Source organism: Opisthocomus hoazin, chromosome 4 (genome assembly GCF_030867145.1).
Source record: "Opisthocomus hoazin isolate bOpiHoa1 chromosome 4, bOpiHoa1.hap1, whole genome shotgun sequence".
Lineage (NCBI taxonomy): Eukaryota > Metazoa > Chordata > Aves > Opisthocomiformes > Opisthocomidae > Opisthocomus > Opisthocomus hoazin.
In genome coordinates this window covers 67,109,935-67,137,804 of record NC_134417.1, presented here as the reverse complement: position 1 = coordinate 67,137,804, position 27,870 = coordinate 67,109,935, and the positions used below count along the sequence as shown (strand labels likewise).

The 27,870-nt window shown below is 39.7% G+C and overlaps 1 protein-coding gene across 1 annotated transcript in view; it reads left to right on the top strand.

Annotated features, from left to right (window-relative positions):
• COL1A2 (collagen type I alpha 2 chain) overlaps positions 1–27,525 on the top strand; it is a 41,845-nt gene extending 14,320 nt beyond the window's left edge. Inside the window, exons 16-52 of the mRNA XM_009936134.2 lie at positions 1,455–1,508; positions 3,017–3,115; positions 3,204–3,248; positions 3,358–3,456; positions 4,000–4,053; positions 4,155–4,262; positions 5,138–5,191; positions 5,297–5,395; positions 6,272–6,325; positions 6,702–6,800; positions 7,614–7,667; positions 8,321–8,374; positions 8,501–8,554; positions 8,655–8,708; positions 9,548–9,592; positions 11,813–11,911; positions 12,651–12,758; positions 13,834–13,887; positions 14,454–14,507; positions 15,084–15,137; positions 15,243–15,296; positions 15,399–15,506; positions 16,469–16,522; positions 16,616–16,669; positions 17,601–17,762; positions 19,149–19,256; positions 19,687–19,794; positions 21,497–21,550; positions 21,656–21,763; positions 21,954–22,007; positions 22,353–22,460; positions 23,129–23,182; positions 23,316–23,423; positions 23,852–24,098; positions 24,525–24,715; positions 25,824–26,066; positions 26,630–27,525. Of these exons, the coding sequence (XP_009934436.2) occupies positions 1,455–1,508; positions 3,017–3,115; positions 3,204–3,248; positions 3,358–3,456; positions 4,000–4,053; positions 4,155–4,262; positions 5,138–5,191; positions 5,297–5,395; positions 6,272–6,325; positions 6,702–6,800; positions 7,614–7,667; positions 8,321–8,374; positions 8,501–8,554; positions 8,655–8,708; positions 9,548–9,592; positions 11,813–11,911; positions 12,651–12,758; positions 13,834–13,887; positions 14,454–14,507; positions 15,084–15,137; positions 15,243–15,296; positions 15,399–15,506; positions 16,469–16,522; positions 16,616–16,669; positions 17,601–17,762; positions 19,149–19,256; positions 19,687–19,794; positions 21,497–21,550; positions 21,656–21,763; positions 21,954–22,007; positions 22,353–22,460; positions 23,129–23,182; positions 23,316–23,423; positions 23,852–24,098; positions 24,525–24,715; positions 25,824–26,066; positions 26,630–26,776 (3,357 nt within the window). The 3' untranslated portion in view covers positions 26,777–27,525. The remainder of the gene's footprint in view (positions 1–1,454; positions 1,509–3,016; positions 3,116–3,203; positions 3,249–3,357; positions 3,457–3,999; positions 4,054–4,154; positions 4,263–5,137; positions 5,192–5,296; positions 5,396–6,271; positions 6,326–6,701; positions 6,801–7,613; positions 7,668–8,320; positions 8,375–8,500; positions 8,555–8,654; positions 8,709–9,547; positions 9,593–11,812; positions 11,912–12,650; positions 12,759–13,833; positions 13,888–14,453; positions 14,508–15,083; positions 15,138–15,242; positions 15,297–15,398; positions 15,507–16,468; positions 16,523–16,615; positions 16,670–17,600; positions 17,763–19,148; positions 19,257–19,686; positions 19,795–21,496; positions 21,551–21,655; positions 21,764–21,953; positions 22,008–22,352; positions 22,461–23,128; positions 23,183–23,315; positions 23,424–23,851; positions 24,099–24,524; positions 24,716–25,823; positions 26,067–26,629) is intronic.
• Positions 27,526–27,870: the final 345 nt, after the last annotated feature.

Sequence of the window (27,870 nt, the reverse complement as noted above, 5' to 3'; positions counted from 1 at the left end):
AAAATATTCTGGAGCTGCTGACAGCCGAGGTATTACTCCGAATGGGCAGCAGCAAAGAGTTGCACTGGGTCCCAGTGTCTATGACAGGCTAAAGTTATTTTACACTTACTTAGGTTATCATGCTATAAATATTCTGTATAGCACTTGTGAACACTCTTTTTAAAAATTATACCAGAAATATTGTTACATTCTCCTTACCACTGGGAATTTAAAATGTTAAAGAGTCACTGTAATGGAAATTCAGAAAGTTTATGTTTTCATATGTATGTTACAATACATCTGGTCTTTTTTTCTTCACTTATGCAAAACCAGTGAGAATTCCAGGTACCCAGTCTGTAACAGCTGCAGTAGGTTGTAAAATGTCAGAAGCCAGTTCCTCTTTGCTACACTTGCTGACCCATTTTATTCCCTTGGATCTGTGAGGCAGTTTTATAATAAGTATTTATAATTGAAGGATGTTAGCTCACAAAAAAAGTAGGTATCAATCCCCAATAGCTATTAATGAGTTGGATGTTTCATTAATAACTGAAGAAAACTATCTCTTTGTATTTGTATGCATTAAAGAATAACAAAGGCCCTGAATCCATCAGCATATCTTTTGTGGTGTCTGGGTGTGGTACGCTAGGAAGCTTGTTCCATCACAGCAATAGCTAGAGATAGTAGAATCAGTAGAAGGCCCTCTTCAAGCTGACACGCCATTGCCTTTGCTGTAAAAAAAACAGTCTAATGAAAGGGCATTGGGGCTTCATGTGTTCACTGCCTCAGAATGTATACTCTGGGTATGAATTAAGATTTTTAATCCATTCACATGTTAGAATCAACTCCTGCCCTCAGCTGCTGTTAAGCCTGATCCAATTTCTAGCACATTCTTACTGACTTCAATGTAAGTTGTATCAAGCACTGGCTTGTAAAGTGGTGCAGAGATCTTACCAATGCTCTTCCCATGTGTGAAGAAGGACAAATGCTGTCAACAACACAGGGCTCTTGTGTGTGACCAGTAGGACTACTGGTGTGAAAGCGCACACACTTACCGCTGCACAGCAAATGTGCTGGAAACAGCCACCTAAGACTTGCAGTTGCAGGCTGCAGTGCTCCATTCATTGTGAGACTGTACAGCAAGATATCTTGCCTTGCAGATAGACGCCTGCCTCTCCCCATCCTCTCTTTATTCTTTCTCAGGTGTTTGGCCTCAAGGCAAGGTTTTACCAACCATTGCTTAATTTGCACTTTCTTAGCTGCGCTGCAAATGTTTTTGAGCTTTGACATCACTCTTAACCGTTTGTAATGAACCAAATCTGTCAGTTTGGAGTTGCAAAAGGCAACCAATATTCTGAGGTGGTAATAGCCAGAAGTGTCTAAGTAAATGTGCATTTTTTTAGTGTTTACTTCAGCAAGCAAGATGCTTTTGTTGTCATTGAATACTTTTACACAGCTGCTTCCCTTTGATTTCCTAGGGTCCTATTGGTGCTGCTGGTCCTCCAGGCTTCCCAGGTGCTCCTGGTGCTAAGGTATGAACATTTGCTTCTGCTGGTACCTCTGACAGTGAAGATGAAATATAGTAACTAGTATTGCTAGGCAGCAAAAAATGCCCTCTCTGAAATGGGAGTGCTTTGTTATCAACATCAGGATGAGGATGAATCCCTATAGTGTTTGGAGAAATCATATATGAATGCTAATTTAATATACAGGAGTTACTTCACAGCTGAAGATTTATGCTAGGCAGGTTCAGGAAGCCACATAACCTCTTTTTTTTTTTTACTACTTCCTACATGGTGCAGTTGTATACACCTCTTAAAGGTGACTTGGATCATGATAAATAAGCAAAGTAGCAGTTTACATCACTTTGCAGAAGTAGTGGTGGGTCAAGAAGCTGCAGTTGAATATCGGGCTCCTTCCAGCCTAAGTTCTTGAAATTACAATGGAGAAACTTTGCAGGTTTAGGGCAATACCATTTTGCTCATGCAGACTGTAATTTAGGTGATTGAGTTTATTGCTCAGATCTTGGAATTTTTACTTGGGTAGGACTCTCATTATTTTGAATTCTACTTTGTCCAAGGAAGGACAGAGGATTTTGAGCAAGAGTGTCCCATATAGCACATTTGAAAAATTCACTCATCGTTAGCCAAGAACCTTAGAGCTGCATATACTTACATGTAGTTTGATACAGTTTTTCATACTTAACACAAGCACACAAACTCTGTGTCACAACAGACAAAACTCTTTATCTTGATCTGCCTTTAGAAGAAAATGGGGTATTGTTTGCTATATGTCTTGATATTAACTACAGGGAAGATAAGGAAAATTTGAGATCCCATTTTGGTTATTTTTGTCAAAAGGCAAGACTTTTGGAAACCATGAAGTCTTCTCTGATGCAGATGTGAGTGTGATTACAGCATGTAATTTCAAGAGATGACTGCCTACATGTCCAGGGTGAACTCTGACTGGTTAGAGAATTGCTGAAGAGAAACTCATTATACTCAGTTTTTTTGTAGTAGACTTAGTCAGTACCAGCTTCTGAGAGTGAAACCAAGAACCTTTTTCCTGTCATTTACTCCACTGTGAACACTATCCTACAGCACTCTGATCGGACATTGTTTTCCATTTTGCATCAGTGCAAATGGCATCATAAGTTGCAAGATAATGGTCAATTAGGTCTCATACACCATGAGGCATCTCAGGCCAATGCTGGAGGCACGTGGCTGCAGATAAGACTGTAATCGTAATCCTGATTTTCTAGGTCAACCTTCTGTGTAATCCTCGGTGATAATGTAGCTTCTTAGATGTACTGAGCATCAGTTGTTTCCATGTTAGCCATCAGCTTTGACAGGACCTGGCTAGGCTTCACAGATTCAGTGCCTTTAAAATGCAATAAAAGCTCTCAGCTCCTTGATTTCCTGGCCTCTGAAGTGGGAATATATATATAGGATTGTCTTAATGTCAGGCTAATATAGGGTTGCTCAACTATTATCCTAACACTGTGTGCACTGATAAAGGACTCTATCCTTCTCTCAAACAGGGTGAAATCGGACCTGCTGGCAATGTTGGTCCTAGTGGTCCTGCTGGTCCAAGAGGAGAGATTGGACTTCCTGGTTCTAGTGGTCCTGTTGGCCCTCCAGTGAGTAACTTGCCAGACTTATCTATTGTCAGACAGGTGCACTTGAGACCCTGAATTAACCAGTATTTCCTGTTATCTTTCTTAACAGGGCAACCCTGGTGCTAATGGTCTTCCAGGGGCTAAAGGTGCAGCTGTAAGTACAGCCTTACTCATGCTTTTCTACTCTAAAAATAAAATAATTCAGTTAATGCAACAGAAAAGGTAATGGGCTCATAATACCTTTTTTCCCCTCTATTGGACAGGGTCTTCCTGGTGTTGCTGGTGCTCCTGGTCTGCCCGGTCCCCGAGGTATTCCTGGTCCTCCTGGCCCCTCTGGTCCTAGTGGTGCTAGAGGACTTGTTGTAAGTGAAGTTGTATATTGCATGTCTTCGTTGGAAAATTTGACACAGTGTCCACAGTTGTAAAAGATTTCCTCTGGAAATATTTTTGTACTTAATGCAGACATTTTTTCTTGCTCCACTATAATTAAACATTGTAATTGATTTCTGTGTCTCACTGCTTGCTTAAGATGCTGAGACTGAAGAGGTTCACTTTGCACTGCCTTTGGGTGCAAGGACTGTTAAGCTCTGTCCAGGCTGATACTATCAAGAGAGATGTGGCAGCAATCTCACAATCAGACCCTCAGAGGGTATCCTCAGTAGAAGAACCAGCCCTGGATATTTTATAGTTCAGTTACTGCCATTTCTAAGTATCTTTAATACGTTTCTTTACATGCCTTTTAAGCCAATAATACAGTTACGTTCACTCACCATTTATCAAAATAGAGGGAGGCATGGCATTGGATGATTAAAGAGCATTTTGATTCATGAAAAAGTTGTCCAGGTAGAAGAGAGATTTTTGGAATGATGCTTAATTCTATGATCTCTTTTTGTTTTGGACTCTAGGGTGAACCAGGCCCTGCTGGTGCCAAGGGAGAAAGTGGTAACAAGGGTGAGCCTGTAAGTATTACAACACGTGAAGGCTGCTTCAATGAATAAAGCCTGATAGTATCTGCAACAGAGCATCTGATTTCTTCTTTTTCTCTGTTTGCCTGAAATAGGGTGCTGCTGGCCCCGCTGGCCCTCCTGGTCCTAGTGGTGAGGAAGGCAAGAGAGGTGGCCCTGGTGAACCTGGCTCTGCTGGTCCCCCAGGCCCTGCTGGTCTAAGAGTAGGTTTTCTTTTCATGTTCCAGAAGTAGAAGCAAAAAGGAAAGAGGAAATAAAGCTAGACTCAGAAAAGGAAATTAAGTAATTATGAGTAATTAAATTTACATAAATGATGCTAAGCAAAGATCATTTGCCATTCTGAGCCTTTTGATTAGTTGGGACCAAATCTTTTTTTGCTTTGTATTAATGCTGTCTGTTCTCTTACTACTGAAATAATTAGAGGTTGCTTTGATTTATCCATTGTGTAATATTCAGTGAATTATCTCTGATTACTCTTAAAGCTTTGTGATAGGATTTAACTGCTTAAATCAGATAATTGGCTCACATGTAGCACGAAGCAAAAGGTTTCAATTCAGTGTCTTCGAGGGTGCCTAGGACCCTTTTCAATGGATGAGGAAACAACTCAGTGAATTTCAGGAGGCATGTGGCTTCATGCAGGAACAGGAATTCACTGAAAAAGAGTAGGAAAAATGGCCATGTTTCTACAAGATATTTTTGGTAGAGACAAGGATTCAGTATTGCACCTTGGGTAGAGCATACAGAGTCACAGAGAAGCCAGTAACTCTCTGCAGAGAAGCCAAGGTGAAACAATGTGGGCCAGGTTGTGGGATCCTAGCTGCTGGCTAGAGCCACTGTTAGGTTACAGTGAACAGTGAAAATGCTCTGATACAAGCAGATTAGAATTTAAAGAAATCTAGAGGAAGTGAGACAGATTTCTTTCACAGTATACATTTATACTGAGGTGTGTGTGCTTAGAGCTGCACTTATCTCGAATTCAGCAGACCTGCTTGGAAGGCTGAAATTTAGCAAGTACTACACACATGACAAACAGATTTACTTCTTTCCCTTTCTTGATTTGGTTTGTGTTCACTTGCAGGGTGTGCCTGGATCTCGTGGTCTCCCTGGAGCTGATGGCAGAGCTGGTGTCATGGTAAGACTTTTGTCTGGGTCGCTATTTCTAAACGGTCTTCTTTTGTATACAGGTGTGTGATGCTTTTTACTACATCTGCCTAATTTTATGTATTTATTTTGGTAGGGACCCGCTGGTAACCGTGGTGCTAGTGGTCCGGTTGGTGCTAAGGGTCCTAATGGTGATGGTGGCCGTCCTGGTGAGCCTGGTCTTATGGGTCCAAGAGTAAGTTTGAACTCTGTGGTTTAAGTTTGAACTATACAAAAAGAAAATGGCTTACAATTTAGGGACAAAATTATTCAGAAACCCAACTGCAAAAAATTCAGTCTGTGCTAACCACAGTTAGGGCACTTCCACCACTCTATTGAAAAAACATCCATGAGGAAATGATTAAGAAGCATCAAAATGTTTACTGAAATTAGTTTCTTTTGTATGTGGTAGCATTTGATTGCCTTGTTGTGGAGCAGTGCCCCCTTGTACTGGATACTGCATTGATTTCTGAGAGGGGGTTCCAATTGTCATTATTTACAGAATGTGATCATTAAGATCACAGCTGAAGTATGTGTGTCCTCTGACTAACTAAAAGAAAAGCAAACCCTACTAAAATGATGTGAGATGGCTGATCTCAATTATTTCAATTTTATTTTGCAAATGATTTCACTGAAAACAGCCGTTCACTTTTAGTGATGCTGGCTGCAGCTAGATTATGTCCATGTCATTGTCTTTTATCCTCTTTAATCTACTCTTTCTCTTCCTACCCCACTCTATGAAGTGAAAGAGTTATCAATGCACATGTGAACTATTAGGCATCTGCAAATATTTAAGCACATTCTCTGCCGAAGCAGAGCCTAAATGAGTTTATCTGGGTGAAATGGGTACTTACCGATACTGATTTTCAACTGGCATGGGAGCACACATCACCAAGTTAAATCTCAGTGTGTTTTAGATGTAAACTTGATAGGCTATATAGTCCTGTTTCCACACTGTATACTGATAACTTGGCATCTGTGTGTGTGTATATGTGCATGTAGAAAAAAAATTTTGGTTAACTGTTGAGTGAGTTGGTTTCCTTCTAAAAACATGAAACTTTTCCATTCTCAGGGTCTCCCAGGTCAGCCTGGAAGCCCAGGCCCTGCTGGCAAGGAAGGTCCTGTTGTAAGTACCTTGCTTTTCATTCTGTTTCCCCATTGCATGTGAAACACAGACATAAACTGAGATTTTAAAAAGCGGAGATCTCAGCACTGAGCTTTAACACAGTTCCATGTAAAGCCAGCAAGATCTTACTACTATATTACTCAGAAGATCGGTGAGAAACTTTTTATTGATTTCAGTGGGTCTCCAATCAGGCCTGTGTCCTGAAGGGGGAAGAAGTAATACACAGTTCTACAAAAAGGAGAAAAATGGAGGAATGCGTGAGCATGCAATGTATAAACAGTGTTTAAAAGTTAAATGGCATTTGCTTCCTGTCAGTACACAGTGAACTCTTAATTAAATTACCCCAGCCATTTAATAGCACAATTTATATTTCTAGGGTTTCCCTGGAGCAGATGGTAGGGTTGGGCCAATCGGTCCAGCTGGTAATAGAGGTGAGCCTGGCAACATTGGATTCCCTGGACCAAAAGGTCCCACTGTAAGTACAGTACAGAAACTTTCTATTACTGTGAAGGTATTTCCAGACTAATCTGTAGGTCCAAAACTCTTAACAATTGAACACATCTCCCTGTGTTCTCCTGTACTGCTGATTGGATGGCATCCACTTACATTCAAGAGCTCTGTTTTAAATTATTTTCTAGCTATCTAAAATATGACTAAATGAATGAAAACCAAATTAATTAATTTAGGAATATTTGAACATTAGAGTGATTTGAATAATATATGTTTGTATTATAATTTCTGTATGTCCATTTTATCATTTCTGTATGTACACTTCAGTAAAAGTTCTGTAAAGGTTGGCCACCAAGCCTAAGTTTCAGTTCCACGGTATTGTTATCTATGGAGCACAATCCAAAGCTCACTCACTTTAGAAGAAAAGCTACCAGTGATTTCAGTGGGGCTCTTGACATGTCACCAGATGCCGCAGATAACAATAATTATCTCCTGGATTTGTGGTGCTGTTATACATGCACACACATGCAAATATATATATAGTGTATTCCATAGGATACTATGCAGAGTGTGATGAATTGTGATCTCTATAAATAAAGGAATGGAGTTTTGAAAAGAAAAGACATTTACTTTTGCGCTATTATTTCTGAGTGGCTCACCAAGGCAGATGGAGCTTGTGGGTGTTTTGGTTAGGGTTAAAGAAATATTACAATAAATCTTCTGGCAAGGAGAGTATCAGTCTCTGTTTAGTACTTTGAACTGAATCAATATGATTCAATATGAAGTTAACCAATATGAAGTCTTGGTTAACTTTTGTATCTTTTTCTTTCAACTTCAGGGTGAACCTGGCAAACCTGGTGAAAAAGGCAATGTTGGTCTTGCTGGCCCACGGGTATGTGGATATGTTTTCTTTATCAACCTCCAGAGAGAAAAGAGTAGATTTTCAAGAGCTCTGTAATAAGAGAGCCTTGTCTTGTGCAAGCAAGAATGGATGATGAAATAGAAAAGCACTTGGGACTGCCTTCATCTAGCCTCATGCCAGTAGGGACTATTACTTAAGGGATAAATGAAAACTACCCTTCTTGGGTATTAACTGGGTAATTAAATATGGGGTATTAGCTTACTATGAAGAGGAAAAAATAGCATTGCCTGTACAAATTTCTTAGGGCAGTGAATGGTTGCTAATTTATTCCGTAAATTTTCAACTTCTTACTGATAGTTGAAACTTACCAATTCTTGCATTTGAACGACAAAATAATTGCTCTGTTGTAGGAAAAATGCTATCAGCAGGTTTCCTATAATCTGTAATTCCAAAATAAGTTTCCTTAAGGATGAATGTGCTGCAATAACTAAAACAATCAATCACCAGAATTTAAAATTGTAAGCATCTTTAGTACCCTTTGGCAGTGAAGCTCTAACAAGTAAATGGTTAAATTAAAAATATGCAGCCAGAGACCTTTTTTTTTGGCACAGAATCACTTTAGAGAGATATTATTTGTAATAAATCAAAACTTTGGTAACAGCTTTCTACCTCAACCCTTTTAGGGTGCTCCTGGTCCAGAGGGAAACAACGGTGCTCAAGGTCCTCCTGGAGTCACTGTAAGTAACAGCCTCCACACAGATTCAATTTGTGATTTACTTTTCATTTATGGCACTTCCTATTTTAAAATCCATTTTCCTGTGTTCTTTATTCCAAGTTAATCACCGATTTTTCATTCAATTCAGGGCAACCAAGGTGGAAAGGGTGAACAAGGTCCTGCTGGCCCTCCTGGCTTCCAGGTAAGTAACTATGCGCTCTGCTCAATCTTATCTATGTTTTACAAAGCAAGAAGTGCTTCCACCTTAACTTTATTTGTATTCTTGTTTCTTTACACTCTAGGGTCTGCCAGGCCCCTCAGGTCCAGCTGGTGAAGCTGGTAAACCAGGCGAAAGGGTGAGTGACAGATACAGCACACCACAAGTAGGGGCAGGCATTGCATAAGCGTTATGTTTACAATTGCACATGTGGTGAAGCAAGAGCCTGTTGGATCCATTTACTAAAACGAAGCAAGCCATGTTACACACAAAGTTTAACAGTTCTTTTGTTAAAGCTATCCACAAATGAAGAAGGTCCGCTGGAGTTTGCAACATACTACTTTTTTCAAAATTTTGGTATGAAACTGAGCAAAGCCAATCCTTTGCTTTTCAGGCCTTAAGCATCAATAAAATATGCCACTGCCCCCAAAAGACAAGACGGTATTTGAAAAATATTTTACTCCAAATTTATTTTGAAATCAAGGTTCTGTCTAACCTGCATGACTCCAATTGTATGCTTTTGCAATTCAGCTGATTTCAGTAAATTTACAACGGTATACAACTGAGGTAGCTCAGTGGTAATTCAGGCTCTAATTCTGCACAGTTAAAGTATGTGCTGTAATCTGCAAACTGCTCATCCTATGTGTTATAACCACCCTTAAAGTTTATAGTTACATGCCTCTGTGTCCCTGTAGAAGAGTTTACATTGCATGTACCTGAAAAATGAGCTTGGAATTTAATAGCAAACTCTTTCTTCAGAGGAGAAATTGTTATGTCATGTGTGCTTTGAGATACTGTGCGGCTATATGAAAAGGGTTTATTTCTGTGTATCTAAAAGACTGGTTTTAATCTGAAGATTTTCAATATGCTGCTGTAATTTGAGAAGCATTTCTATTTTCTGCTAAGAAACAAAATATAATTTAAGCTAATCAGTTTGATTTAGAAATAAGGTTTACCAATATATCTACTCTCTTCTAGGGTCTTCATGGTGAATTTGGTGTCCCTGGTCCTGCTGGACCACGAGTGAGTAATTCATTTCAAATCTACTATAGACTGTCTTAATAATGTGTTCAATAATAATACGAACTATATACATTTCCAAGTTTGTCAAGACAAACGGCTCTTCTGAGTTACAGAATAGAAAATATTGCAGCAGACTCCCAGGAAAGAAAGAGAATTTTCTCTGCTCTTTGCGTGTGTCAGGATACATGATTATATAACACAATAGTTGCCCGTGTTAGCGAACATCTAGGTAAGCAATATAAATATTACCCAGGTAATGATATTCTGATAAGCAGATCTGATTTTTTTTTTTTTTTTTTTTTTTTTTTTTTAATTAATGCACCTAGCACTGAGAATGTGGATGACAAAAGACCCACCCTACAGTGTTACACTGAGGCCTGGTACATATGAGAATTTTCATCTCCAGTGCCTGTGTGCAGACCTTCTTACCCTGACCAGTTCAGGTGTACCATTGCTTGCCAGGCAGCTCCTATCTCCCATGTAATGTCGTTGTGAACAAATGGTGGGCTAAATCCAGAGCCTGGAACAGTCATTAGAATATATTGCCCCCCACTTCCCTTTCTTCCTGCACTGTGAATAAACATCTGTAGAGAGCTTTGTGTGGAGGCCTTCCTGCATGGCAGGAAAGTCCTACTTACGCAGAGCAATGAATAGTTTATGAAATGCTTGATTAATTATTTGCTTTCCAAATCGCACTATAAAGAGGTTGATATTTAAACTACTTCTACTGCTTCCTCTTTTCTTCTGACTTCCGGACTAAATGTGTTCATGACAAATATTCCCATTCAGTCTTATCAGTCATGTCAATCAGTTTAAATAGCACTTTTCCTCCCTATATTTAGTCCCCTGAGGCTGTATTAGTAACCATGCCCTCTTTAAACTTTCATTTTGCTAATCTATCCAAGCCAAGTTCCTTTTATCGTTGTAGTAGCAGTTATCTGTCTCTGCTCTAGCTTGCCTTAAGCATCTTGAACCCAGCTAGAGTGTATTTCATTCAGTATTACAAATTAGGTCTTAGTGATGCTTTGTACAACAAAATTAACACTTCCTAAAAATACCTCACTGCTTGTTCCAGACCACATTTGCCTTTTTCAAGTCTGCATCATATTGTTGGCTATTGTTTGCCACCTTTCCCCTTCTGTTATTTTCACCAGTTGAACTGCCCATTTACAGCATAAATACTCGTTTTTGGTACCTAAATAAATGGCCTGGTACTTTGCATTCTGGAGTTTTGTCCCACTTCTACTGTGACAGCCAGCCAGCAGGTTATTCAGTTCTTCTTGTGTAATATGCCAACGCTTCTTCCTGTTGACAAGAATTTCCACCTTTGTATAACTGAATACTTCATAAATATCCTTTTGCCTTTTCTACCTCTCTGTCATTAACAAAATACATGTAAAAATAATGAAAAGATACATTAATTGAGGAACATCACTACAATGTAAGTTAGACTTCTGCATAGTTGGTGCTTTTCAGCAGTGTGGTACCTCTCCTTGAGTCAGTTTTCTGACCGCATTGTAGCTCTCTTTCAAACTCCCAGATTCCCCAACATAACTAAAGATGTCCATTGTGCCTTATCAGATTATTCGCTGATGTCCAGCTTGATCACACTGGGATAATCTGAGATGCCTTTAGTAAAACTGATATTTCCACTTTTGATAGAACTATTGTGCATTTAAGCCCAGTTTCTGGCTACTTCCACATGTCCAGATGACCTGTCTTTCAGAATTTATCCTTATACCTGTTATAATGTACAGGTCACATTAGTAAGCTTTAGCTGTCACCTTTATTCTCCAACATTCACCAGGCATTTGCCACTGTAAAAATAATTGTTAGCCAATTACTATGGCCCTAGTTTCACTAGAATCCATTATCTGCCCTCAAATTGGTGTCAGAAGCTCAATATGACAATGGAATGCAAGACACTGTGACCAGAATGAGCACAGTAGCCAAAATCTACATTCAAGAAGTACATGTACTTTAACTGTCAGCTGTTATCATGATGCAAGACTTCAGTACTTCACTTTGCTGTATTTATGTCAAAAGCTAGAGCCAATGCTTATGACCAGTTTAGTTAGTATCTGCACAATTCTAATATAGTTCTTAATGGTTTCTTCAGCTAAAAATGCATCACATTATCATTGCTACTGGTCAGTGCTTTTAAACCTCTATGCTGCAGAACAATTCGAAATAAAACTCAAATCAGACTGTCCCCTACAGGGTGAACGTGGTCCTCCTGGTGAAAGTGGTGCTGTTGGTCCTGCTGGTGCCATTGGAAGCCGTGGTCCATCTGGCCCACCAGGCCCTGATGGTAACAAGGTATGCCTTGCCCCGCTGCTATTGCCTTGCTGTTGAATTCTGGATTAAAGCAATCCAAAACCTTCTTTCCTAAGACCATAAGTAATTCCTGGTAACAGATAGTTACCTATACATCGTAGCCACTGGGTCATTTCTTCAAACAGTAAAGCTTCATCCCAGCTAGTCCACACCAATATTAACGGGTTTTGTGTTTAGCACTATAGATGGTGGGAGGGGAACTCCAGTTTAGAATCAGTTTGAATACAGCTTGTCAGCTGGATATACTATTATTCGGTTTTAAAATAGGGTCCAAAATTTTGGCCAAAATTCATGTTGACTTCTATTCATACCCACCTCTACTTATACACAGGAAGTTCTTGTGGCTAGTAAGCAATATTTTCCCCAAAAACATTAGCACAATAATGAGCCATCATCTACCAAAATAATGTTGGCTTGATGCTAATTGAATATGGGTCTTAGTTTTAAAGATTTTTGTGGGTAGTCTTTCCACAAAAGTTTAGTTTGGAATATGGGATATCCTAAAACCTCAGGAGCCCACAGAATCAGAGATCTGAGTGTTCAAGTCTGGCATGTTCACTAGCTGAAAAAAATAAAATAAGTACAATGGCTTAAGATGAAATACTACTACTCATACTATTTACAAGCAAGCAGAACAATGGGCAAAGTAGTAATGACAAAATTTTGTTCCAAATGGTGTGAATGATTTGACTTATCTCACGTGATACGCTGTTGCTGCTAGGGTGAGCCTGGCAATGTTGGTCCTGCTGGTGGTCCTGGTCCTGCTGGCCCTGGTGGAATCCCAGGAGAGAGAGGTGTTGCTGGTGTTCCAGGAGGCAAGGGTGAAAAGGTAAGGTGGACAATCTAACCTGCTTCGTTATGGCATGCGCATGTTTGGGAGATGCTTGAATTTCATTAACTTCAAAAAAGTGCAGCTTACCCTAGTGCGACTTCTATTTACTGTGAAACTGTCCGTATTACAGACTTGTTAGTAGTCAGTAAGTAGAGGTTTTGTTCAGAAAACATTTTAGCCCTTTTAAGCCCTTATATAAAGCTGTGAAGTCTGGCTGCAAGTTCTGTTGCTACCTCTGCTTTTTTCATAGAATTATCTATAAAATTGGTTTTTATCTTGGTATGCACATCTCGTTCCATATTCTCTTCTGTTCATTGTTTAAACTCTAAACTGAGATTTCTAGAACTGCTTTATTTGTTTTGACTAAAAAAACCCAGTTATTTAGCATAAACAGAGTTGTAAGGAAATAAAGATGAAAATTGCTTGCAACTTTTTATAAAACACTATGTACTGACATGCAGATTAATGCAGAACAGTAGGATATATTCAAGAAAAAGAGATAGAACAGAGTTCTGGTCTGATTTCTTGACACTAGTGATGGCCTGGATATATCTTTTTGCTATACAAAACATACGGCGTTTGATGCGACTGCTCAAATGACATCATTGTTTTTAATAGTTCTTTTCCTTCTTCTAATAGAAAGCATAACACGAATACCCAAAAGAATTTTTGCATGTTGTTATTTCTTGACCAAAAGAAAAGAGATTTTGAGCAGAGATGTACGTTCATCATTTGGAATATACTTCAACTTGGTTTTGAATTTTTAAATACATTCAGAATTCTTGCCACCTGGGGGAAACTAAGTAGGTTTCCCATGAAAGAGGCAGACTCATAATTCTGAAAAGCATGTCAATCCCCTTTGCCTGCAAATTCTCGCTTTGCAAATCGGTACATACTCAGCAATAAGAATGAAATAAGAAAGCCCATTCCCCAAACAAACTAGCATGATAAGCACCTCCTGTGATATGCAAGTAATACATGGATACTCAGCAAACAGTTCAAGACTTCTTTCATACAAACTATTGTGTTCATTACCAATATAAAGCTTTTTTTCGCCCTGTGTGTATTCTAGGGTCCCCCAGGTCTGAGAGGTGATACTGGTGCGACAGGAAGAGATGGTGCTCGTGTAAGTATCTTTTGGTTCTACTTGAGTTTACCTTGCTACACCTCAAAACTTAAGTGACTAAAAAAGATGTTCGGGACTTACATTTCCCACTGTATTGCATTTCCTCTTGTATCTGCTCACTTTTGATACGAATAAATATGATTTTGTTGCCCCTTGTCCAGAGATGTTTGAATTTGGGGGGAGAGAGAGAAAAATGATAACTTCTCATGCACACAAGCAGAGACATTACATCAGCAGAGAACCTTGTATTTCATAGGGAGTTGTTCAGTGTGACATTATCCTGTTTAACTTTATGGTCTTAGCCCAGACAACTAATTCTAGAGGCAGCCTGCAAAGCCACAGAAAATTATTATTAATTTGAGGTTTTGGCTGCCTGTCCTAGAATTCATACTTTGGAAGGAAAATAATAGAATAGGTTTTGGTTTATAAAATCATGTGTGCTTTATATTGAAAACAGCTGGAAGAAAGTCACACACCTGTCTCCAGGTGGAAAGTGAAAAAATAGTAGTAGTAGTCACTCCTGTTTACATTTTGTTAGAAATGGTGTCCTCTCTCTTGACTTATAGGGTCTTCCTGGTGCTATTGGTGCTCCTGGCCCTGCTGGTGGTGCTGGTGATCGGGTAAGTCTACTCTGAATGGAGAAGTGTCTTGTTTGTTTATGCAGTTTACCCACACATGAATACTTAAGATGAGGAATTCCATAAAAAACAGTTCCATCTTTCTGGTATGGATGAATTCTGCAAGCTTTTCAGATTTGGAAGGCAAGCGTTATTGGGACTGTAGGAATATTCAGTGAAGTTTGCCATAGCACCCCAAACTTTTTCCTAAAAGGGCAGGGAAGGGATGCACATCTATATGGCAGTGGGTTACATGGGGAGAAGAATCTGATTTAGGCTCTGTCTGAATTCTTCCCAGTTGAGGCTAATCTCTACAATCCTCCTCACACTGTGAGAAGAGGTTTTGGTATGGTGATGAGCAACCACACACTAGCTCAGAATGATTCTTTTTCCTGTCTGAGTATTGTTAGAAATTAACAACACAAGAAGGGCCAAAACAGAAGCATTTTCAGTAACACCCTCTCCACTGGAGATGCAGGGTGACTCACTATGTGCGTCTGTACCACAAGATCACCCCTGTTCTGACTGCCCTGAGGCCTTCCCCCACAGTGTCATAATGTTTTCTGCCATCTATTTTAGGGTGAAGGAGGGCCTGCTGGTCCCGCTGGTCCTGCTGGTGCCCGTGGTATCCCTGTAAGTAGCAATTCCTACAACTATTCCTGTGTCAAGACACGATGTTCAGAAAAATACCCTTTTAAAGCCAGTTCCAACCAGTCCTCTTCTTTGCCCTCTCTTTAGGGTGAACGCGGTGAGCCTGGTCCTGTAGGTCCTAGTGGATTTGCTGGACCTCCTGTGAGTATTGTTTGCACTTTCCTCTTATTGATGCCATGCCATTCCTCTGTTTCCTTTGCATGCTGTTCCAACTCTTTGTTCTGTGTGGTTTTCTGCCCATAGGGTGCAGCTGGTCAGCCTGGTGCTAAAGGCGAGCGTGGGCCTAAGGGACCTAAGGGTGAGACTGGACCAACAGGTGCTATTGGCCCAATTGGTGCTTCTGGACCACCAGTAAGTGAACTGTGTCTTTGTAAAATGCATGGCTCTTAACTGTGCTGTGCAAGTGGTATGCTAGCCTGAAGGCCTTGAATTTTGAAAAATTAAAAAAAGAAACAAAACTTCAAACTAGGCTGTGAGGAAAGTGACCATACTGATTTTCACACATTTGTCAGTGTATTTATGTGGGCTCAGATAGTGAGTCTGGAACTGAAATGAAAAAAAATCAACTTGCCCTGAAGATCAGCAAAATCAGTCTATCTTGGACCATTCAGGGGGTGATTGTGGGTAAGTTCTGAGCTGAAGATGATGGTATCTTCCTCTTGAAGACAGGATGTGCTGTCATGGTCTAATTTTCAGACCCAGTCATCCAGAAGCATATGTGCAAATTTGTGCACCCACTTGTAGAAAGGCTTTTCATGTGCTAACAACTTTATAGACTAAAGGTATATACTACTTCACGTGCATGCAGCCTATTAGTGGGGAACTGGTGGAAATGATGCAGGAAGTCATGCCCTGGTATTTCAAATACTGTAAAGTGTTGCAAGATAACATAGCTTGGGGTTCTCACTGTATGCTTCTAATAGAGCAATACCAAGCTTTTGCACTATGTGGCTGTATTAGTCATACAGTGCAAACAGAGGACTTGCTGTTCTTTGCCTTACTGTATCTTTCACATTTTGACTTCCAGATTTGTTTAGGTGCACGTAACATTTGCAAGGCAAATTCATTTGAATCCTAAATGCCTTATGCAACTCTTCTCAATCCTTACGATACTGGTTTAAAATGTCTGTGAGAATTTACTACCCTAGTGTCAGGATAGGAACCATGGGCTTGTGCCCAGTCTTCCTCCTGTTAAAGTAAAAAGCAAAATCACCTTTAACTTTCATGAGAGTGAGACTGAGCCCTTATTCTAAATAGGGAACATTAACAGTCTTTTCTGGATTCATCTGTCTTTTTCAATCCTTCATACATAGGGTCCCGCTGGTGCTGCTGGTCCTGCTGGCCCTCGTGGTGATGGTGGTCCTCCTGTAAGTCTTCAAGCTTTTGACACTGACATTGTTGCTTTTCGTGAAGTCATTGTTTCCTTTAAACCACATCTTCCTTTTCACTTTTATCTTTAGGGCATGACTGGTTTCCCTGGTGCTGCTGGAAGAGTTGGTCCTCCTGGCCCTGCTGTAAGTAACTAATGAAGAAGTTCTAACAGGAGATAAGCCAGAGGTTGCATTGGTTAGGGATAATCCTCATGTCTGTTACGTGGACACAAATTCTAACTGCACTGGAATCACCTCAGATCCTTATAGGACTGGATGAGGTAAAGTTAACTGTTTAAAATCCTAGAGTGGGAGTTATGCATTTAGTTCAGGTTTTCGTTGTTTTTTTTTTTACAATCCCTCAAGCACGCATCTGCAGCTTGCGGTGCCTAACCATTTGTAAAAATCTGTGTTTCTTTTGCTTTTGTTCACCGCCAGTAACTGCATAGCCATTGATTTTCAGTGGAATAAGAAGGTCATGTCCTATCTGAAAAAGAATGTTAAGGTTATCTTCTGTCAACACTTTCTAAAGTATCTGCAGCTCCAGCCCCCGTTTCAAGCAGGGCAATCTTTCATTGAGTTTAAGAATGTGAATCCCTGCTTCTTTATTTTTCAGCCAAAAATTTTCATTTCAAATTGACATTTGTAGTTTTCTTTTCAAAGGTGCTTCCAACCTTTACCAAAAGGCACTTCTTTCCTTAGATACCCTACATTTAAATGGACTGTAAATCACAGTATCCCAGGCAAATAATCTTGTTAAATTGGAAAAGGTTTTTTCTCATAAATTTTATAGTTGCAATTAATGTCTCCAGAGCCAAATCAATATTTGCCTGCCAAATTTTGCCACTTTCACCCACACTGAGTAAAAAAAGTAAAATCTCTCAGTTCAGTAATACTTCTGATTCCTGCTATCCACTGCTAACAAAAGCAATAGAAGTTGCTGCTTCAGAACAGCCGATAACCTGTTTATTGCAAAGCACAATATTTGTACACAGACATAAAATAAAACTTATCTCTGTTGTCCCCAGATAATGGGTCTATATTGTAATGATTTCATATTCATGCTCAATCCTAGGGCATCACTGGTCCCCCTGGTCCTCCTGGCCCAGCTGGCAAAGATGGTGCTAGAGGTCTACGTGGTGATGTTGGTCCAGTTGGCCGTACTGGTGAACAAGGTATCGCTGGCCCACCTGGTTTTGCTGGTGAGAAAGGTCCATCTGGAGAGGCTGGTGCTGCTGTAAGTTACTGAGTATCACATCTCATTAAAAATGTTTCTCTTCAGGTAAATGTTATGACTTCTAAGACAGTTTTGGTATTTGCGAAGGGCTTTTCTTTTATCCACAAATTTGCCAAAGCTTTCAAGTAAAAGGGTAGAAGCTGCATTGAAACTCAAGAAATTGTTTATAGACATGTTTGACAAACATGCCATTAAAAGGGAACCTTGTCTCTTGGTCAGGTTTTTCTCAGTTTTTTTTTTCTTGTGGTGAGTTGCATCTTTCTCTGCGCGTAGCCCAAGTGAAAGCAACAAGGCTAACTGCAGAATAAATTGCTACTTAGTTTGAGAAAGGAAAGAAGAGTCTCCTGCTCTGAAATTGAGCATCATGGCTGGAAAAATGAGGAACATGTGAACATCCGTATAGAACAATCTTAATTTATATCTGCATCAGAAACTCTAATTGGTGGGGATCACAAGGTTAAACTTGTCTGAGCCCAGGGTGGCTTAGAATTATGCAGATAAATAAATTAATTTTGAGTGTCTTTAAACCTGCATATCCAGAATTACTGGCGTTTTTAAAGTCAAACACATTTCTGTCTTATGGAAATATGCACTTGTGTGAATTACCACTCTGTTGTTTCTCAATAAAAATGTACAGAAATTTCTTCTGTGATCTGCAGAAGTTGCAGCTAAGAATGAAACCTTCAATGTCATTGTCAGATGTGTATGTTAAAATTTTGAAAGTGACAATTGAAAATTTGCCCTTTAATATCCCGTATAAAGCAATGCATTTTCTAATTGTTATGGTCTAATTTAATTTCAGTTATGAAAAACATAATTGAAGTAGTAGGTCTGACTGTAAGTTAGGATAATAATTTAGGGGAATCCGTCAGGATGATTACTTGCCAAGTTTAGTATCATTTCAAGGAAATGGAAGTACTTAACTAAACAACCTTTACCTTTCAAATAGTCAGTAGAGAGCTCTAAGGGATGTTTGCAGATGTCAGGTACCACCTATAGATCTTCTGAGGCTATCTCAGGATCAGCGTCAGATGCTCAGTCTCTTGGCTGTGGAATCCCCTCAGATAGACATCTCCTCTATACTGAATACCCCAATTTTCAGGCATCACTTGCTGTTATTAAAGGTGAAGGGAAAAAGCATGTGCATGGTGTTGTTCAGAAAGAATGTTTTCACTGGAAAACAGTTGTGAGGGGAGTATAACCAGCACTGCATTCTTACAGACTTTAGTTTTGGAGTTTAAAGTCTTATGGCTTGATTACAACTTCCATGCAGGAACTAGCACGGGGACACAGTTAGTACTGTTGTAGAGCAAAACAAATGAGAAATGTGGAGGCTATAAAAATTTATTTTTCTCTGTTCATAGAAATATTATCTTCTTGTCATAGGGTCCTCCTGGTAGCCCAGGTCCTCAGGGTATTCTTGGTGCTCCTGGTATCCTCGGTCTGCCTGGCTCTCGGGGAGAACGTGGTCTTCCAGGCATCTCTGGAGCAACAGTGAGTATGCAACTAGTTAACTGCTTTAAACAGATAGATGTAAAGAAAGAAGCTGAGGTCTGTTCTTAAGGGAAACCATGGAAAAGGAGATGTAGATTCTTCTGTTTCCATTGCTACTGCTAACAGAGGATATGGACCTAAAAGATTTAGAGCAGTGGAAGAAATTATTGCTTGTTGCAGACCAGCAAGACTTGTGTCTGCAGGTGAGCATATTTTTGAATGGTATCAGAGGTTTCTGAGAGAAAAGGTAGAAAGTTTAGAATGAAGATAATATTGGTATAGTTAGGTATGTTTCGTGTGTCCTGGATCTGTTTTACTTCCAGAATCAATTGCAGAGAAATGTTTCTTATAGATACATGCCATAAGTTCTGTAAGACTGGTTCATGTTGTATTATAATGTCACATTTTGTTACCACTATTCTTGTATTAGGGTGAACCTGGTCCCCTGGGTGTTTCTGGTCCTCCTGGTGCCCGTGGTCCCTCTGGTCCTGTGGGTTCTCCTGGTCCAAATGGTGCTCCTGGTGAAGCTGGTCGTGATGTAAGCTATGTCTTATTTCCTTTTCAGGATTGCTTTTCTTTTATTCTAAGTCAAACACAAATATGCAGAATAGATGGATGCAGCTGGAGGTTGTTCTGCTAGCAAATTTGTACCTTCCAGTGTCTTCAGGGAAAATTACAGCAGGATTCTAATAGCCATAGATTCCCACCCACAACTAGGTGACAAATTCTTCAAGGCACAAGTTGTGTCTGACATACATCCTGGAGACACTATCAGAATCTTTTGACTTTTTACTTAATTGCCAAGAAAGATGGAGTGTGAAGAAGATTACTTCATTGTTGGAAATGGGAAAAATAGTACATCCCAGGGGATAAGGTTTTGGCTACAAGCAGAATATATAAGGAAAGCTTGTTATGAGCAAATTTTCTTAAGCATCGTCTTAGATGCAATATACATATCTTGCAGGGAAGTATAAAAATTGCAGTCACTTTTACTTGAGGGATCTAGTGATACATGGTATTAAAGACGTGTTTTTTAATGTAAGGCCCATTCAGAAGGCATATGAAGCACGTTACACAAAATGTTAGAATTCAGTTATTGGACTTGTGCAACACTCAGCACTGTTTTGGAGATCTAACAAAAGAGATACACTTTACCATTGTGGCTGAGCTGTATAACATTTCCCAATGTGCATTCCCTCACCATAAAATGTAAAGTATGTTTGTAAGCTAAAAACACGATGGAATAAACTCTGGCCTGTGCAGCAGGTACTGCTGAACTGCAGAGGTCAGCGCAGGTTAAGACACAATGGAGGACCTGAGTCCTGTGCAGAAAGGGGAATGTGGCAACACTGGAATAATCACCCTCTAATGCCCTGCCTTATGAGTGATTACTTGGAGGACAGGACCCTGCTCCCAGTTCTTCACAGAGCAGCAAATAAACTTATCCATCCACTTTAACCATCCAAGTTAGTAGTTCACCTTGAAGACAGGTATCCATGAAGTGGCTGTACATGACTTACACTATAAGAACCTTTAAAGTGAAGTATTAAGACGTTATCTTGTCTCGTGTAAGGGTAACTTTATTAAGCTTTCTCTGGTCCTTATCAGGGAAGCTTATTTAACAACGCAAAGCACTGTTAATACAGGACTCCCGTGAGTCCTGAGACTCACAGGATTGCAAAGACATCAGAGTAGTAATTTTATTTTAGAAGTATTAAAAAGAAATAAACTTTCTGTTCCATTGGAATTTTCTGAAGGAAAAGGTTTGCTAGTGTACACAGTGAAACAGCTGAAGTGAAATTAACATTCACAAAAGAAGCCGTATAAGCTTGTGAAGTACCACAACAAAGTAATTTAGCTGTGACTACTGTTGAAATCCTTTTCTTGCCACTGGCATTTTTCATCTAAAAAGTAGGTCTTAGTTTTACAAGGGTGCAAGCTAGATGAAGACCACTATTGTCTTGACCTTTTCGTTTAGAGAAATACAGCAAAGCCCAGTAATTTTCTTCTAAACTGAACTTGTAAAGCCTAAAGTATTGGAAGACCATCTTGTTTTTTTGAGAACATTAATTTATCTAGGGGATTTGAGAGTGGCATCTATAAGGAAGAGTTTGTTGTCTTCAGGTTTTATGCTGTCCCGTCTCAATGTCTTCTTACTCTCCTTGGGAGCAATTAGACTGACAGTTCCATGTGAGATGAAGGTTGATGGAATTTAACACTTTTTCATGGTATCTTAACAGGGCAATCCTGGTAACGATGGTCCTCCAGGCCGTGATGGTGCTCCTGGTTTCAAGGTAACTTGTTCTTTTCTTTTATTTCATAATCATGGAAGAAATATTCCAATATGTGTAAGTCAGTAGTAACACACTGTCTCTCCCTTTGCACTCCTTTGTTCCCAGGGTGAGCGTGGTGCTCCTGGTAGCCCTGGTCCCAGTGGTGCTCTCGGTGCTCCTGGTCCTCATGGCCAAGTTGGTCCTTCTGGAAAGCCTGGAAACCGTGGTGATCCTGTAAGTTGATAAAACCTTAACTTTTTTGATAAACACAGGAGTAACTTTTGTCCATCATATATATACATTATACATCAAACCCCTACAATATATGGATAATAACTTTGCTTTCTGCAGAAGTGTGCTGAGCACGGAACCTTTATTAGGTATAATATACAGCAGTAACATGCATTTTCTGTTCCTGTTTCAGGGTCCTGTTGGCGTTGTCGGTCCTGCTGGTGCTTTTGGTCCAAGAGGTCTTGCTGTAAGTCTGATTTATAAGTACATTACCACACTGATGCAAGCAGGGAAAACATGCTTTACTAATAAGGACTCATGACTGTGCTCAAGATATGGGCCCAAAAAGTGGTTCTTAAGGAGCTGTGAATATTTATAGACCTAGACTCAATCAACGTTCTCTTTTATGGGACAGATCTGGAAGCTTTTGGGATTGACATTCTTCTTGGGTGTGTCAACAGGATGTACATATATATATATCAGGGGCAACCTAGGGCATAATGTAGAATGCTCAAGCTTAATTCTTGCTTTGGCAGTAGTATATCCTTGAAGCCTTCTATTTCATTCCCCTGACACCTGTATCCTTTCCTAGGGCCCACAAGGTCCACGTGGTGAGAAAGGTGAACCTGGTGATAAAGGGCCTAGAGGTCTGCCTGGCTTGAAGGGGCACAATGGATTGCAAGGTCTTCCTGGTCTTGCTGTAAGTAAATGATTTTCAGTACTTCGAATATAAAGAGCAAATAAAGGAAATAATATCACCCTAGTGTGGAATTACATATGCACAACCCAGTGGGTTGATACTGCTTGCTCCACTCTGTGTTATCTTTTGAAGGCCATAAGATTCTCTTTAACACTCAACTCTCTTCACATAAAATGGTAATTTTTGATATTGCCATTGATAGTTGGCTTTAGAACTATGAGTACCATTAGCTGCCCTGAAACTCGACTGCATTTGGCTAGCACAGATTTCAAAAAGTTCTGCCTTTATTTTATTTCTTATTTTGGCCAGAAATTGTAAAGCCTTCGTATCATAGACGAGCAGAAGTAATTTGTAAATGTTCTTCCCTTTAAATCTGGTATCCTCTTTAGGAATTCTAACTTTCATTTTAAAGCTTCCTCTGAAAATCTGAAGAAACAATATAGAGACTTTTATAGGTTATCTCCTTAAATACCTCTTTACACTCTCTTTCCTCCCTCTCCAAAGCAGGTGTTTTGTAGCTGAACTCCACCAGTAAATGCCATCAGTCCTAGATTCCCATTCTCTGAGCCCAAATACACATGCTGACTATAGCCTCTTCTTGAATCATACTAATACAAATGTGTGCCACTGCATTGTTTTAATGACTATGCATGTATCTTTCCCAATAGGGCCAGCATGGTGATCAAGGTCCTCCTGGTAACACCGGCCCTGCTGGCCCAAGGGTAAGTGAATTTAAGAGGATATTCAAATAACTGTGTCATTCCTTTCATGTAATATATATGTACACTCCCATTTATATGAATCTCTATTTGTAATGTTTCCTACTGTCATGAAACTGTTTGAGTTTCCTTTTAGGGTCCACCTGGTCCTTCTGGTCCCCCTGGTAAAGATGGTCGCAATGGTCTCCCTGGACCTATTGGCCCTGCTGGTGTGCGTGGCTCTCATGGTAGCCAAGGCCCTGTTGTGAGTATAACTTATTTTCTGTTGATTTAACACATTTATGTCACAGTTACAAGAGAATCACTTCAAAAGCCTAGCAGTTTAGGAAAATATGTGGATTTGTTTATTTAAAAAAAAAAAAAAACAAAAACAACTTACAAATGTCTGTTGTTATTTAACATGAAACATTTGCCGAATTGGTCTAAACCTGAAGTCCTTATTCACTCCATATGGCCAGGCAGCAAACACACAAAGAAGATATGATAGTCCTACACTGTGCACCTTCTACTTCTTGAGCCCACAGTATTCGCCACAGGGCAGGTCCATATGTGCGGCCTCAGATTAGAGCTGAGGGTGCTAGGAGTTAATAGGACTTTGCACGTGTGGCAGCATTTGAGAGAACCACATGTCTAACAGAATGCTTCTTGTCTTTTGCTTTTGAAAAACTTTAGGGTCCTCCTGGTCCTCCTGGTCCCCCTGGTCCCCCTGGTCCCAATGGTGGTGGATATGAAGTTGGCTATGATGCAGAATACTACCGGGCTGATCAGCCTTCTCTCAGACCCAAGGATTATGAAGTTGATGCCACTCTGAAAACATTGAACAACCAAATTGAGACCCTGCTGACCCCAGAAGGCTCCAAAAAGAACCCAGCTCGCACCTGCCGTGACCTAAGACTTAGCCACCCAGAATGGAGCAGCGGTATGTTAGTGCCAGTTATTTGCCCTTTCTGGCTCAGAGGGTGCTTCCAGCTTGTTAGCTTGCTTGGATTAATGGTATCCTTGGCCACCCAGTGAAAATACTAAATGACCAATGAAGAAGTTCTCTCTGCCTCCACTGAAAATAGATACAAGGACATTCTGAAAAGCTCTTTATAGCTATTGTTGTGCAACTATTGCAAATATTTTTCAAAACTGTACAAAAATATTTAACCCTAGCTTTCAAATACAGTCTCTTATACATTAACAATCTAAAATATGTATTTATCCCAGTTATCTCCTTAATATTGTACCTACTTATGATATTTATGACCTGTCTCTGAGTTCCTATATCAAATAAGTGAATATAAACTGAATGCAAATCTTAGGTGGAGTGAACTATTGTTTGCACTTCTTTCTGCAATGGCAGGCTTCTACTGGATTGATCCTAACCAAGGCTGCTCTGCAGACGCCATTAGAGCATACTGTGACTTTGCCACTGGTGAGACTTGCATCCATGCCAACCCTGACACTATTCCCGCTAAGAACTGGTATGTCAACAAGAATTCCAAGGACAATAAGCATGTATGGCTTGGTGAAACTATCAATGGTGGCAGCCAGGTAAGTGATGGATGGGAGGATGACTGTTTCCTACAGTGCTGTCTGAACAATTCCCAATTCACTGACTCGCAGCAAGCAAATACGTAAATTAAACTCTCTTTGAGGAGAAATACGAAAAAGGGAACTACCTTTTATCTCAAGGGAACAGAGCTCCAGTTCTAGTTTGGATCATAATTTGCTAAAAGGATTTCTCAGTGTTCTGATTTTTCTTGGTGTCTGCAGATGATCAATTCAGCATGACTAATGGCTATTACTAAGGGAAGCCTGGACTGGAATATAGTACATTAGTATAAAGACAGTCCAGAAATTGTCTGAAAGAGTAAGAAAACCATCTTTGCTTATTCTTTCAATTGAAATTTTTACATATGACACTGTTCCTGGAAAAATATTTGTATTACATGTCACAGATCCTGAGTGTATACTATCGTGACATTCAGAATTGCCAGTGTGAGTAGAACCAAGAAATGTGTCTACTTGCACATTAGACACTGCACCAGCCAACTGCAAATAAATCACTTCTGTACAGCTGAGGAGATCCAATTACATAATTCCTAAATGAAATGGAGTTGATCTTACGATGAAATCACAGTGTCCACGATCTTTAATATAAGATCATGAGATTGATCACACTGGGTCAGAACAAGGGTCCAGAGTAATCTAGGGTCCTATTTCTTACAGTGGTTAAAAGTAGATGCTGTAAAAGAGTATAAGAATGAAGTAAACATTTTTAATATCCACAGACACTATTCTATTAGGCTCAAAAAAAGATTCAGAGTTTTCTTGAGACAGGCATAGTTTCTGTGTATCTATGGAAACAATAGATTTCTCTTCCTTGAACTTGTCTGATCTTCTCTTTGAGTCCACATAAACTGTCGACATCCTGTCCTGGAACAGAGTTTTACAGTTTAACTACATCCAGTCATGTCTGTTTTTCACCCTACCTCCTACTGGTTTTATTTGATGCTCTTTAGTTGCAATAGACAGGTGATTGCAGACTTACGGGATTTATTTTTTTTTAATGCTCCTAGAGCAAATATCACATACTTCCATTACAAACATCCACCATTCCTCAGCAATACACCTGACTGGGTTCCTTTCTGTTTTTCAGTTTGAGTACAATGATGAAGGAGTGACCTCAAAGGAAATGGCCACCCAGCTTGCCTTCATGCGTCTGCTGGCCAACCACGCCTCCCAGAACCTCACCTACCACTGCAAGAACAGCATTGCCTACATGGATGAGGAAACTGGCAACCTTAAAAAGGCTGTTATACTGCAGGGATCCAACGATGTTGAACTACGAGCTGAAGGCAACAGCAGATTCACTTTCAGTGTTCTTGAGGATGGCTGCTCTGTAAGTAACACAGAAACCATAGGCACCATGATTGCCAATGCTTAAGCATGTGAATAGGGACAGAGTTGTGCTTTGATTCAGAATTGGATTATCAGCCAGACCCACAAAATTTTACGCAGTGAAGATAAATAGCCTACAAAACCAACTATGCCAGATCTTTAACAAGTGGGAAGGACTGGGCTACAAACAAATCCTACCTTGTCCTGTCCAGTGTGACAAAAAAGAAAAAGCTTTTCAGAGGGACCAGACCCAAATTCTGTGTAAGCTGAAGACTGATGAGGAAATCTTGCACAAGCCATAGGAGGGGCAGCATCTTTAAGTCCTGAAAAACTCAGCCAGGGTTGTTCTCTGGGATTTAACATCAGTAGTTTATGTGACTTCAGAAGATTAAAGTAAATTTTTTCTCTGTATCAGAGATTTAAATAGTTGGATATGGGTATCTGATTTGCAAACTATGGCAGCAAAATTAAGATGAAATTCTTTCAGAAATTGTCCATTCAGATGAAACAATGATCACTACTATGAAAAATGCAATAACGACTGTAATGAATCTTCTCTTGCAGAGAAAGAACAATGAATGGGGCAAAACGATCATTGAATACAGAACAAATAAGCCATCTCGCTTGCCCATCCTTGACATTGCACCTTTGGATATTGGCGGCGCTGACCAAGAATTCAGAGTGGAGGTTGGCCCAGTCTGTTTCAAATGAATGAACTAAAATTAACTTAAAGCGTCTCCCAAATTATTCTCTTGTCATTTCATTTTATAATGAAAGCTGACTCCTTCCATTTCTTCTGTTCATCTACTTGCTTAAACTCTGGGCGAAAGAGAAGGAGAAGAATTGATTGGAGCATTGTGCAATGAAATTTAATACAGCCCCAAAAGGACTTGGAAGTCTTTCAAGATTTAACACCTTGCTTTGGGAAATGTCAACCTTTGTAAAGAAAAAAAAAAAACAAAATAAAAAAATCATGAAAGTTTGCACCACTTGTGGCCTTTGAATATCTTCCACAGAAGAAGTTTAAAACCATGACTTCCGAAGGTTTAAGCTACCTCATACACTAAATCAAGTGTGATCCACATCTTTTATAGTTACTTCTCCGTATGATTTGAGGTACTTTCAGTTCCACTCAAAATACAGTGGTGCTAATCGCATTATTACAGAGTGTCTTTCCAATACTTGAACTTCAATGGTGCTCGTAGCATTTAAAGTATCACTTCATTGTTTCTTTGAAGTCTCTCTCAAAACTTAGAATGTCCTGTCTCACCCGCAGCTTAAGCATGTGGATCATTTTTCCCTCATCTTCGTCCTCTTCCTCCAAAATCAGGTGCTCCTGCTTTCAAATCTCATTTCCATCTTCTACAATGGGTAAAAAAAAGTCACCATTTCTCAAAAAAGAAAGAAAATGTATTTTGTATATGTGAGATGTTTAAATAAATTGTGAAAAAGTTAAATAAAGCATGTCCAGTGTTCCAAAAGAAACTATTTAGTGAGTTAAGTTACTTGCTTAGATGCATTGGCAGCTGTTCATACCCAGAATTTGCAGTGTGCTTGCATTACTGCAACTGGCTTAGCCCAGTGCTCTAAAACATTTGCTTAGAGCATCTGAAGCCTGCCTACAACTGTCCTAAGGGTGTGAGTGCCTGGTCAACTCCTCGTTTCAACACCACCTTTTGAAAAGTCCACTCTGAAAAAAAATTCAGTAGTTCTGTTCTCATAGTATGAGAAGTTCAAAAGCAGAAATAATTCCTTCCTTTTTTCCATATGCTAAGCAGGATTAATGGCCAAAAGAAGGAAAATCA